At 37.8% G+C, this 12,416-nt stretch overlaps 1 protein-coding gene across 1 annotated transcript in view; it reads right to left on the minus strand.

The window, feature by feature from the left end:
* Nucleotides 1–12,416, minus strand: part of LOC142097694 (multidrug resistance-associated protein 1-like) — an 85,111-nt gene that overhangs the window by 43,376 nt on the left and 29,319 nt on the right. Inside the window, exons 6-11 of the mRNA XM_075179754.1 lie at nt 11,467–11,592; nt 11,068–11,129; nt 6,742–6,873; nt 5,385–5,612; nt 3,339–3,516; nt 1,984–2,145 (exon numbers count right to left, since the gene is read on the minus strand). Coding sequence (XP_075035855.1) covers nt 1,984–2,145; nt 3,339–3,516; nt 5,385–5,612; nt 6,742–6,873; nt 11,068–11,129; nt 11,467–11,592 — 888 coding nt within the window. The remainder of the gene's footprint in view (nt 1–1,983; nt 2,146–3,338; nt 3,517–5,384; nt 5,613–6,741; nt 6,874–11,067; nt 11,130–11,466; nt 11,593–12,416) is intronic.

Here is a 12,416-nt window from a genome sequence, read left to right on the forward strand (position 1 = left end):
CATCTATGCCAGACTCTCTGCCCTTCCCCCATCTATGCCAGACTCTCTGCCCTTCCCCCATCTATGCCAGACTCTCTGCCCTTCCCACTTCTGCACCACCCTCTCTGCCCTTCCCTAGTCTGTACCACCCTCTCTACCCTTCCCTCATCTGTGCCAGCCTCTCTGCCCTTCCCTTATGTGCGCCAGCCTCTCTGCCCTACCTCTGTCTGTACCAGCCTATTTGCTCTTCCCCCATCTATACCACCCTCTCTGCCTTTCCCTCGTCTGTGCCAGCCTCTCTGCCCTTCCCTCGTCTGTGCCAGCTCTCTACCCTTCCCTCATGTGCGCCAGCTTCTCTGCCATACCTATGTCTGCCACAGCCCATCTGCCCTTTCTAGTCTGCACCAGCCTCTCTGCCCTCCTAATCTGTGCCAGCCTCTCTGCCCTTCTCCCATTTGTGACAGACTCTCTGCCCTTCCCCTGTCTGTGTCAGACTCTCCTTCCACTTTCTGTGCCAGACTCTCTCCTTAACTGCCAACCAGAAGGAGGCAAGTTACTATTTTTCTTTTGCAAAAGTCAAGTGTGTGAGAGAGTGTTCAAAGTGGGTAATTTTTTGGGGTGGTGGGGTGGTAGGTCATAGCTTTGCCTAGGGTGCTGAGATTCCTTGCACCGGCCCTGGATATAGGTTTAGTTTGCCTTTGTATATTTCTTGTATATCTTCTAACTTTATTTACAAAATTCAAACATTTCAAAAAAGAAAAATCGATCACAAGGCATAAACCAATCAGCTTTCCCATATCAATCCCAATCATAGGAGAATATTACAATTTTCTAGCACTAATCAGTAGCCTTTCCTTATTACCCCTCATGGGATGAGTAAATTATCCACAAGCATTCAGATAATACTGAGAGGGAACTATCAGATGCACAAACAGGATCTTAAAACAATGAAATCTGTTCAATTAACTGGAAAACAACAACATTCCATAAATAGGAGCTAAGGGACAAACCCACCATTCATGGATTAAGAATTATATCTCTGCTCAATCTTTACAATATATAGTCAGGAAGACCTTATATATTCAAGTGCTGAGGAATATGATGCATAACTTACAGTCAGAGTAGTACAGAAAAAGCTGGAAGTAACCTTTAACAAATCAATAGGCTACTTGCAAATAATGATATTTTTGTAGGTAATTCTATTCACTACACTCAGAAAAAATCTTAGTTTGCCCTGTTGAAGTAAATCTTTAAGAAAAACAGAAACCTCTACTTTGTAAGTAGCCAGATGATCTTGAACCAGGCCCACAGGGAAGACAGAGTTGCTGAAAATAGGGGACAACAGGGAAATGGAAGATTTGAGTGCAAATTGCATTCTGCAAAGATTGCATATCTCCAGAGTGTTAGCTGTGGCCAGGGAGCTCTGAAATGTTTTTGATCTTAGCAAAGACACCGAGTCCTTAACTTCCCTGGATAGCTATAGAAAAAGGAGGTAAAGGTGATTGATTTGTTTTCTTTTATATCTTTCAATACCAAGTTATAATAAACACACTGAAGTGCACAGGTTGAACCCTGATCGATCTAGAAATGTACAAGGTATCCCAAAACAATTTTAAAGGAGGGGTCATTTAAATTTATATGACCTGTCCACAATGATCACAAATCTCTAAAATGTTTCAATGCAAATGTTGGAGGAAGGCAAATCCCATTTCTTTTTCTCATTAATTGTTTCGTCTTAAAGTCTGATCGAATAGCTTTCAAGCAAACCAGCAAATGCACAACTGTCAATGGCTATGATAACAAGAATGCTAGCATGGTCAAAGTCTATTCCAAATAGAAATCTGACAACTCTGTGAGCAGTATTATAACTACAGCGTAATTTGCAAACATAGATTTTAGGGACAATATATACTGCTTTGCATTCAATAAACAAACAACAGAGCTTTATCAAAACAATCAGTGTGTTTAATACTTTTAGTAGCAAACACACAGGAATTCAGTTACCTGCCACAGGAAATACATTGCCACAATGATCGTGAGTGGTGCAGACCAGAGATAGTTCAAACACGTTGCCAAGTCCATGAGCTTCTGCACATCTGTAGAGATCAGATTTACAATCTCTCCAGCAGATGAATTCTTCCTTCCAGAGTTGGAAATAACTAATGCCTTTGAGAGTGAAACAAAAATGAACTTTAAGCATTATGCATTTTACAATAGTGTCATTAAAAGTGATGATGATAATAAACAGAAATAATTATTTGGGAAGAGAAAACAAAAAAGTTTAATGAAGACTTTAACGTTCGCTATGCCACAGCCCCTCTCATGAGTTTTCGAGGACTATTTCTTGATGTATACAGAGCATATGACAGAGACTTCAGTTGTTTTGTTCCTCATCTTGATGTTGCTAACTGTTTTAAACTTGAAATTTTATAACTATTTCAAATTAGGTTAAACACATAAAAGTAAAGCAAAGAGACTATCAGCAAGATGAAATTTAATCTAACAACAAAAACATAAAAATTGGATAGCATGGTGGCATGTTGGTTAGCAATAGCATTGATGGCTCAGAGCACTGGGTTCATGGGACCTAGATTTGTAGAATGTGTTTGTTCTCCCTGTGTTTGCATGGGTTTCCTCCCACAGTCAAAAATCATACTGGTGACTAAGGTGCAATACAGCTTTGAAATGGAGACAGTGGGGAGGCCCTACTCCACTGCCTCCTCCTCCCCGATAATTAAATGTTTTGACAGGCACGTATGTTACAGAAGGAGAGGGAGCGTCACCAGCCCAGTGGATTCTAATCTGCTTCTTGTATCACCCTCACTTAGCAAATCTCCTCAACAGTCTCACTAGTAGCTCCCTTGTGACCACCTGATTAGGGTAACACTTACAAACTGTGAGGGAGCCAATTTGGTCTTCCTCCCTCAAGTCTATAATGTGGTATAGAAGCAGTATTGTTTAATGTGTACCTCCCCACTATGTACCCCTCTTACCCTCTTTTTTTTGTCCTTCCCTTACACCCCCCCCCTTCTTTTTACTTTCTGTAACCCATAATCCTTGAAACATTAATAAAATACTATTGAAGTTAAAAAAATCATACTGGTAGGTTAATTGGCATCTGATAAAGTAAGTGAATGATGTGGATTACACATCTAACACCAGTAGTATGGTTATAATATTTGTATGAAAATTAGACTAACTTTTGCATATTGATTTTAACATAGGTACAGTTTCAAAATAGTTGCAATTGCTCTCATAGCATCTTGTGTCAACAGGAATGAAAAATTTCTATTTTTTCTACTTTTAAAATATATGTCAAATATTCTAAAAAGTAATATGACAGGGAATGTATACTGTACCTTCTTATAGACACTGCCCACTATTGCGGATCTAAGCCTCATTCCAATGACATAGCAAGTATAGTCATGTTGGTGAAGGAAAAGGGACTGACCACAAGGACTAATGAACATGAGAATAGCAACCAAAAAACTTTGCCAAGTAGGGGCTTCAGGATCCTTCAAACGGTCCAAGAATAATCTGGTGAAAATGGTCTAGTTAATCAATACAATTACTGTAAAACCGCTAAATGTAAATATTTCTTTAAAAAAAATAAATCCACACTGTTAAGGACAATATATATATAATTATATTGCAGACTGGCCACACATCATAATTTATTTATAAGGCGCCATAGATTCTGTTTCTCTGGACAATCATCTTACATATATGACATACTTAAGAACAAATAAATATAATTACAGATAATACTAGCAAAATGAATACAATTAAGCATAATTAAGCCTCCATGGATGTTCAAGGGATAGCAATAATAGCATGATGTAGTGGAGGATGTATGTTAGGGAATTTAGACTGTAAGATCCAATGGGGCACGGACTGATGTGAGCGAGTTCCCTGTACAGTGCTGCAGAATTAGTGGCGCTATATAAATAGCTGCTGATGATGATTCAAAGATATTAGACATAAGAAGGACAGGACCCTGTATGTGAGAGTTTACATTCTAGAGGGAGGGGGTAATGAGAGAGAGTAGGTGCAAATAGAGCAACATTGAAATTGGCAAACAGATGAGGCAGAGTGAGTTGACATGAGGGTTTAGGGGATATCGTAGGCAAGCATGAAAAGGCAAGTTTTGAGGGATCATTTAAGATTGGGGGGGTGTCTAGGATGAACCAAAAAATTCCATAGGTGGGAACCACTGAGGCCAATTAGTGTGGTCAAAAGAGAACTGCACACACAGGATGATAATGTAAACTTCGGACTGCATTTACTAACATGCACGTAATGATCCTATAAAATTCATAGGTGCACAGAAGTTCATTTGTGGTCACACACACTGTAATATTAGGCCACCTGCCCCATATCAATGCAAAATTGCAGCAAGTAAGATCAAATGAAAGTATGGTGTTTAATTGGTTAACCAAATATATTACTGCTGTTGTTCAACGCTTCTATCGATCAACATGCTGCCTGTATGGAAAAGCCAGTCATGATGGAAGTGAGGAGAACGCTAAGCTGACATAGGGGGAAGCCAGACTGGGTAGAATGTTGAACACATTTAAAAATAAAAATATTGTGTTAACTTATGTAATTCCCTTGAAAATTAGCCTTTAAGTTATGAAGCAGTGATGATTCTCAGGCCATTTACTGAAGCCCTGGTGAAGTAAATTACTGTACAATTTCAATGGCTTGTTTCCAAAGTTGTTGAAATTGTGTAAATATCAATATAATTGCATTTAAAGCAATTTAGTGTAATTCACAGGAAGAATGTGCAAGACATTTACAACATGCCCCCTTGTATATTAAGTTGTTTCTTTTTACCTCAAGGGCATCTCAGTATGTAGGCTCAAATGACAATATGTTTGATATAGATACAAGCGTTGTAAAACATGTTATGGCTAAGTATGACTAAGTATTAGCCTTTTTTCTTAGAAACCATCTAAAGTTATGAAAAATATTTTTGTTATAAAGTAAATCCTCTTCTAGGTTGAACCCTTGTATGATAAACATTGACAAATGCTTTCAGACCTTGAAAGTCTGCATTTTTTTCTTCCACTTGCAAAAGTGCTATGGCTTCTGCAAACCATTATAACAGATGCAATGTGGGTTAAAGACACTTAAAGGAATACAGCATAAATCACAGGAGACCAGGGGGTGAATGTATTAAAGTTCGGTTTTTTCATCTCGCCAGGAATCGGCGAGTTGACAGCTAAACTTTAAAGCGGCGCTGCCTTGTAAAGGCAAGTTTCCCTTTACAAGGCAGCGCCGCTTTAAATTTTAGCTGTCAACTCGCCGATTCCCAGCGAGTTGAAAAAAACCGGAATTTAATACATTTACCCTCAGAACTGTATCAATTTTGTATAAATATATTGCCTGTTTTATGCAAATACCTCATTAACTCAGGAGTGAAGAAGAGGAATGCAGTGTACAGAACCATTAACAGAACACTGAGCAGGTAATAGAAGCCAAAGGCTCTAAGGATAATCTTCAGTAATGAATAATAATTAATTTGCATGCTTGGACTTTTCAGGAGAACTTCAGTCTCATCCTGGGCTTCATGGTAGATCTGTATATCTTTCTTCATATTATTATTAGAGAATGTTGTGCGCACCTCCAACCTGTCAAAAAATACAAGGACACATATGTTGAACATGCTGAACTGAGACTTCAAATATTCCAACTCCAAAAAAATATGTTCTGTTTAACATTAAGCTTTACACCCAATCTAAGTCTACGCTTCCCAACTAGGATCCCGTGCCTTGGACACACCAGCTGCACTATGTAATCATAAGATATAAACCGATTTTATAGATTTATATATCTAGCCATACCTATTCTTATAATATATATAGTTTAATGCTAATAATAGATACACATGTCCTATTTCCTCTATATGACATCCTAACTCAGTAGCTAAGATAATCTCCCTCTCTTCAAAATTTCTGCCAGCTCACACATTAGTTAAGTTATTTTAGGCTTTCAATGAATCAACGAATTACACACAAAATCCTTCTCCTTGCCGGTAAAGCCCCCCCTTCAGCTGCACCTCCTTGCATGTCAGCACTTATATCTACATGTCCTCCAAGGTATTCCCTTTGCTCTTCTCAAAACGGCCTCCATTCTTCAGTATCCACTGCAAATGCTCTATCACACCTTTACCCATTTTCTCTTACTGTGCCTTACCTCTGGAATACAACTCCTTGGGACTGTTGTCAACAGCTGCCTTGAAATTCAAACTGATATCCTACCTCCTACTGTATATTACAAGCATTGTTGGAAATAGTGACTGCACTTACCTATAAACAACATTAACATTTTTGGCACTTATACCTGCATATCTGTGTATGTTTCCCATTACCTGATCATAGAGCTCTTTTGAGCAAAAATATATAGCAGTAATGTTAATTCTGGGAAAACTAAAATTATAGAATGTTGTGGGAAAGCAGGACGGGACACATGGGAACCGTAAGTTTCCCACAAGATAAGTGTAGTAAAGTATACTAAAGAGAAGATAAAATAATTGAACAGAGCTATTGTCCCTGTGTCATTCCTATTTTATTTATATAAACCAATATCTACAAGACTTAAAAATGCATTTAAATTTTTTTTTAAATCTATATTAAATATCACAATTTCCTAGTATTGTAATTGTTAAAAAAAAGGATATTCAAACTCCAAAATATCAATCATGACACTTCAGAACAGAAGAAAACAAAAAAAAAACCATACGAACGCTGAGATACTTACGGCTTTGTCTTATGCCATTCCTTCTGGATCTCTTTTGAGAACTTCTCTAAAATTTCTTCAGCTGTATCCGATTTTCTCAAGGACCAAACATCATCCACTTTTAAAGGTTGTTTGTAACCTCTAAACATTATTCTTAAGAAGAAAATAACAATATTAAATAAGCATGTTAAAGTGTATTCAAGAAGGACTTAACCTTTATGCTTTGCATGGCTGCTGTTTCTGAGTGCTTGAACAATTCTGTCAAACATCCTCTACTTACTTCCCACATACCGACATGCTCAACAAATCAATTAACATCCGTAAAGATAAACTCCTTTTGTTGCTATCTCCGATCAGGTAGTACATTTTTACTATGGTCACCACATATCAGAGTCCAATTTTGTGCATTTAAATAGCACAATGCAGACCAAACTATTTTCACATCTTAAAAGAGTGACAGCCCATTTGTCAACATGAAGCCAGTAACTACCTTGAACACAAATTATGCAGGGAATGATGGGACTTGCAGTTCCACAATAGATGGACAATGTCCAATCCTAGTACAGAAGAACATGGTTCATGAATCAGTAACTATCTTCCCACCCTCTGTTGCACCAAATGTCAATGGATTTCATTCATGAAAATATCTAAAAGTTCGCAGGATGAAATTTTTTGTGCTGTGCAAAAAGTTAAGCGTTTGCCAGTGTGACCTCAAAGGCCAGTGATATATAAAAATATAACAAAGACCTTAACTGAGAAATAAGAAAAGTCATAGTAGCTCTTTTTTTAATATGATTATAAGTATACTTAATCACTTTTAGCTCCTTTATATACAGTGCAAGGTTGCAATATTCATTTTATTTTCTTATAGGCAGACAATGTGTGCCGTTTCTATTTGTCATGTTTATTATGTTTACTTTACATATATTATGTTTCTCTATGAGGCTTGTCCTGCTGACAGAATCTTTATTGACTTTTTGTGCTTTCTCGATCTTCTTTCTTAAGCTGGGTACACAATACAGACAATTACTGCAGATGCAATTTCTGTAACAAATTTACCAACAACTGAAAGGTCCGATGAGCATGCAGATTTATGCGTACACACCTAAAAAACAAAACAAAACAAAAAAGTGCACCTGTTGAAACCGCAGGCACGAAGTGGCCTCTCTAATGCAACCAGTCATCAAACTCCAATCCTCGTCAGAAATATCCCCAAGTCAACCTCCCACTTAGCTCTAAGGGGGTCTAAACCCTCCGGTGATAGTTAAGGGAGCAACAGGGCATAAAATACAGATATCGCCTTGCACGGGTCCACCGTAAGTAACAGGGTCTTAAGGGGAGAATCCATCACCCCCCTGCCATATTGGGACACAAGGTCATGTCGGAGTTGCAGATATTGAAAAAATTGGGAGTTAGGTATCGAGAACTCAGTCTTCAGGTGTTCAAAGGATTTTAAATGGCTATCCACATAAATGTCGCCAAGGATATGGATCCCCGCCACAACACAGCCCCCCCCCCTTCCCCCCAAGATTAGCTAGTTCCTGAAGCCCACAGTTAAACCACAAAAGGAGTATCTGTATTCTGCCCTACACCACCTAAGAGGCTATGTGCCACCGACAAAACGGTGGATGCCGGTCGTACAATAGGAGCCACCTTTACGAGACCCCTGGTTCGCAAGAAAAAACTGCAATCGTCCCAGGGAACGGTCTGTCTGCTCACCAAGAAGATATCTAAGTGCACCACTGAGCCAAATTACTACATGGGTAAGCTGGGAAGCTAGGCAATATATTGTTGGAAAGAGCTAGGCCCCCAGAATTTTTAGATCTACACAGTGTGTTATTCGAACCCTGGCTCTCTTATGATACAATGTACTTTGGTACAATAAAACATGTGCATGGGAGCGCACACTGCAATATCTTACCAATCGGTCATTTAAAGTGTTATCTGCATGATAATTGGTTGAAAAACCTGTAGTGTGTACCCAGCTTAAGCCATAAAGGAGCTTTATCTATATTTCTCGTTAAGTCTTCCAAGTCACTCTTGGGTAAAAACATGGGGGCTGATTTAGAAGATAGCAAATACAAAATGTTTTGCATGCAAGACAAATACTGCATGCTCTTGCGTGTTTACACACACATATTATATATACTATATATAATGCATATATATTATACTTTATTTATATATACTTTATTTTGCACTAAATTCTCACGACTATAAAATCAGGCTGTACATGTTACATTTCCACCTGTAGCACAACATGGTTTTTCCAGGTGCAACCTTTGCACCCAGTAGCTATATTTACTCCTACCTCTAAATCAGCCACATTATGTTATGAGTTATGTGTCTATGGAGATTATCAATGTGATAAACCTTCATAATACCTGCACCTGGCTGACTAGGTATAATTATACCAAAATATATTGGTGATACAAGTATGCTATTAGGTCATACTACAGAACATAAACTATGATACATAAGACCTCAGGCCTGGACCCTTATTAGAGGAAGACCACCAATGAACTCCATAGTAATTTGTAGTTACAAAAATAATGTGCATTTAAATACTGCTAGCACTTGAACTTTATTGTAATGATAATAATAAAAAAAAAAATACATTTTCAAATGTTTTCACTTTGTAAATGTTGAAGTGCTAACAGGATATAGTTACATACACTGAGAATAAACACAACATTTTTATCTATTACATAACTTGTTGCAGCATTTGTCCATGATCTTTATTGTTTACATTTTTCAAATATATTGTTGGTTCTATTACTTTGTAACAGCTGAGGGTGAATGCATTGTATACTAAAGAAGATTCTGAACATTTTTGAGGATAGTTCATCTATATTTTTATGGACTGATATTAAGTTGAATGAATAGCTATTATTTTGTACTAACTTGTATTAAATATATAAGAGGGGATTAAATAATTAATCAGATGCTCAAGAAGAAATCTGGACTGAAAGAAATGTTTAAGCAAAAGACACGCCAACACTACATTCACCTGTGACGTCCTTCCGCGAGAGAGACCTGAGAGCACAATTGCTATTGGCTGTATGAAGTGTGGAAAGAAGTGTGTGTTTACAAGCTGACTGTAGAAAGGACAAGGCAAAGGGGAGCCCCTCAGTCCATGCTACTCCCACTTTACCACCACCCATTTCATTAATTTCAACTTTTCAGTTTCCTAACTTGAAAGACTTTTTAAATGAATCATGACAGTAAGGGGATATCAGGACAGTCTTTACATGTTTCACTTTTGTGTTTTTGAATGTTTTTACTACAGTAGTCCAAATGCTCTTAGAAATGCCTTTGCCATCTAAAGTGCAAAGAGGTGTTCCATTGAAATTACAGGCAGACACTTGGGGCTAGATTTACTAAGCTGCGGGTTTGAAAAAGTGGGGATGTTGCCTATAGCAACCAATCAGATTCTAGCTTTCATTTATTTAGTGCTTTCTACAAAATGAAAGCTAGAATCTGATTGGTTGCTATAGGCAACATCCCCACTTTTTCAAACCCGCAGCTTAGTAAATCTAGCCCTTGGTTTCCACCACCTCAGAGAACATGTGAAAAGAAAGTCCTTCTGCAGAGAAAAAAAATGCTTTGTGCTAAACCGGAAACATCCCCTGAATGAACCTTCTCCATCCATTCAATCTCATTTAAATAAAGCAAAATTTAATTTTGCATGTGTGGGGATTTTATCATTATGATTCTTAACTGGAAAAGATCTTTGTTTATTTGATGGGTCTTCCCTTTTGTCAGTAATAAAGGATCCAATGTAAATTTGATTTAATTAAGCAGATTCTGTTAGATCTAGTTTACATTATTCTGATGGAGTTAGAAGGAAGGGGAGACCTGAAACAGGTCTCTGCTGCACTGCACTGGGATTGCACTCTGTTGGGGAGGTCCTGATTCTATCACTGCTGAGACGTCACATGTTTTCCTTTTCAAAGGAGGAATCAGCACATAATGTTCACTTAGAACACCAAGAACCAATAAGAAAGTTCCTAGCCATTTCTATGAATCCCCCAAGTGTCACTGACAGCCAGGAGTAGTGGTGTTTACATCCTTCCATTTTAAAAAGGCAGTAAAAAAAGAGAAAAGAAAGAAGGCCGCACCATTGCAGTTTTAAAACAGTGGTTGGCGACAACAGTTAATATTTTAACTTTTGAAATTTTTGTTATTTTAGCGATATATGTTTGCCTGGTCTTCCAACTGCACAGTGTTGCAGAAACGGTCTGTGATCTATACATAAGTACTAATGATAATAATAGCTAGAAAAAGTATGACATTAATCCATCAAACCTTTAATTGTATACAATATACATGCTCAATCTCACTTACTGTGTAAACCAACTGAATGTAACTTGAGAAAGGAAAGAAGCACTTGACACAGGGCACGGATTCTGGGAGAGGGAAACAAAATATTAATGCGACCTTACTATCCTTCCATAGAGTTGTATTTAGAGTTACACATTTGCAGTTTACAATGCCAGTCAGAATATATTATATATCTATCTATCTCTCTATCTCCATATATAATATATATATATATATATATATATATATATATATATATATATATATATATATATATATATATATATATCTATCTATCTATCTATCTATCTATCTCTATATATCCAGATTGCAGTTCATAATGCCCGTGACAGATGATTTAACACTGCACAAAATACAAAAGCAATATTGCCAGAGGAATAATGACAAAAAGAAGTTACATACAGACTGATCCTTCTTGCGGGTAAAAAAAGGAGGCCGGTCAGTGAAGAAGGCCAGAACGAACTGGACCACCACCAGTGTGCAGTAGAGTATGAAAAGTGTGTAGCGCAGTCTGTCAATCTCTGCGGCCTTTAACAAACAGAAGGGAAAACACAACAAGGTGAGATGGCGTAAGAATATTTTTACATATTTTTTACCACTCTTTTATTGATACAGTAGCTTATTTGTACTTTATTACTCCTCCGTACTATTTTGCAGTTTCTCTAGCACTGGTCATCTGAAGTTTAGCTTCACAAGAGAATAATTGTTTCTCATGTCAAGAAAAATTTTATAGGCACCACTGAGGAGTCCTAACAAGGATGAAGAAGGCTGTTTGTAGGGGAGTGTTCTATGTCAGGGCTGTCATGTAAACGCATTACCCCAAAATCCATTCACCCAAACTGGAGTGGCTTATAGCGTAGCTTATAAACATCAAAATAAAAAAATCAGTATATATACACACATATACAGATCAGCCACAACTTTAAAAGCACCTGTCTAATATTGTGCTCTGACACGTCAAGGCATGGACCCCATAAGAAATTTGAAGGTGTCCTGTGGTGGCTCGGACTTCTATTTTTTTCAGCACATCCCACAGATGCTCGATCGGATTGAGATCTGGGGAATTTTGAGCTCAAATCAACACCTTGAACTTTTTGTCATGTTCCTGAAACATTACTGGAAAATGTTGTCATGAAGGGGTTTACTTGGTCTGCAACAAGGTTTATTCAGGTGGTATGTGTCAAAGTAACATCCACATGAATGCCAGGACCCAATGTTTCCCAACAGGACTATTCCCAGAGCATCACAATGCCTCCACCGGCTGCCTTCTTCCCATAGTGCATCCTGGTGCCATCTCTTCCCCAGGTAAACAACGCACATGCACCTGGCCATCCACATGATGTAAAAGAAAC

This window comes from Mixophyes fleayi, chromosome 7 (assembly GCF_038048845.1).
Source record: "Mixophyes fleayi isolate aMixFle1 chromosome 7, aMixFle1.hap1, whole genome shotgun sequence".
Classification (NCBI taxonomy): Eukaryota; Metazoa; Chordata; class Amphibia; order Anura; family Limnodynastidae; genus Mixophyes; species Mixophyes fleayi.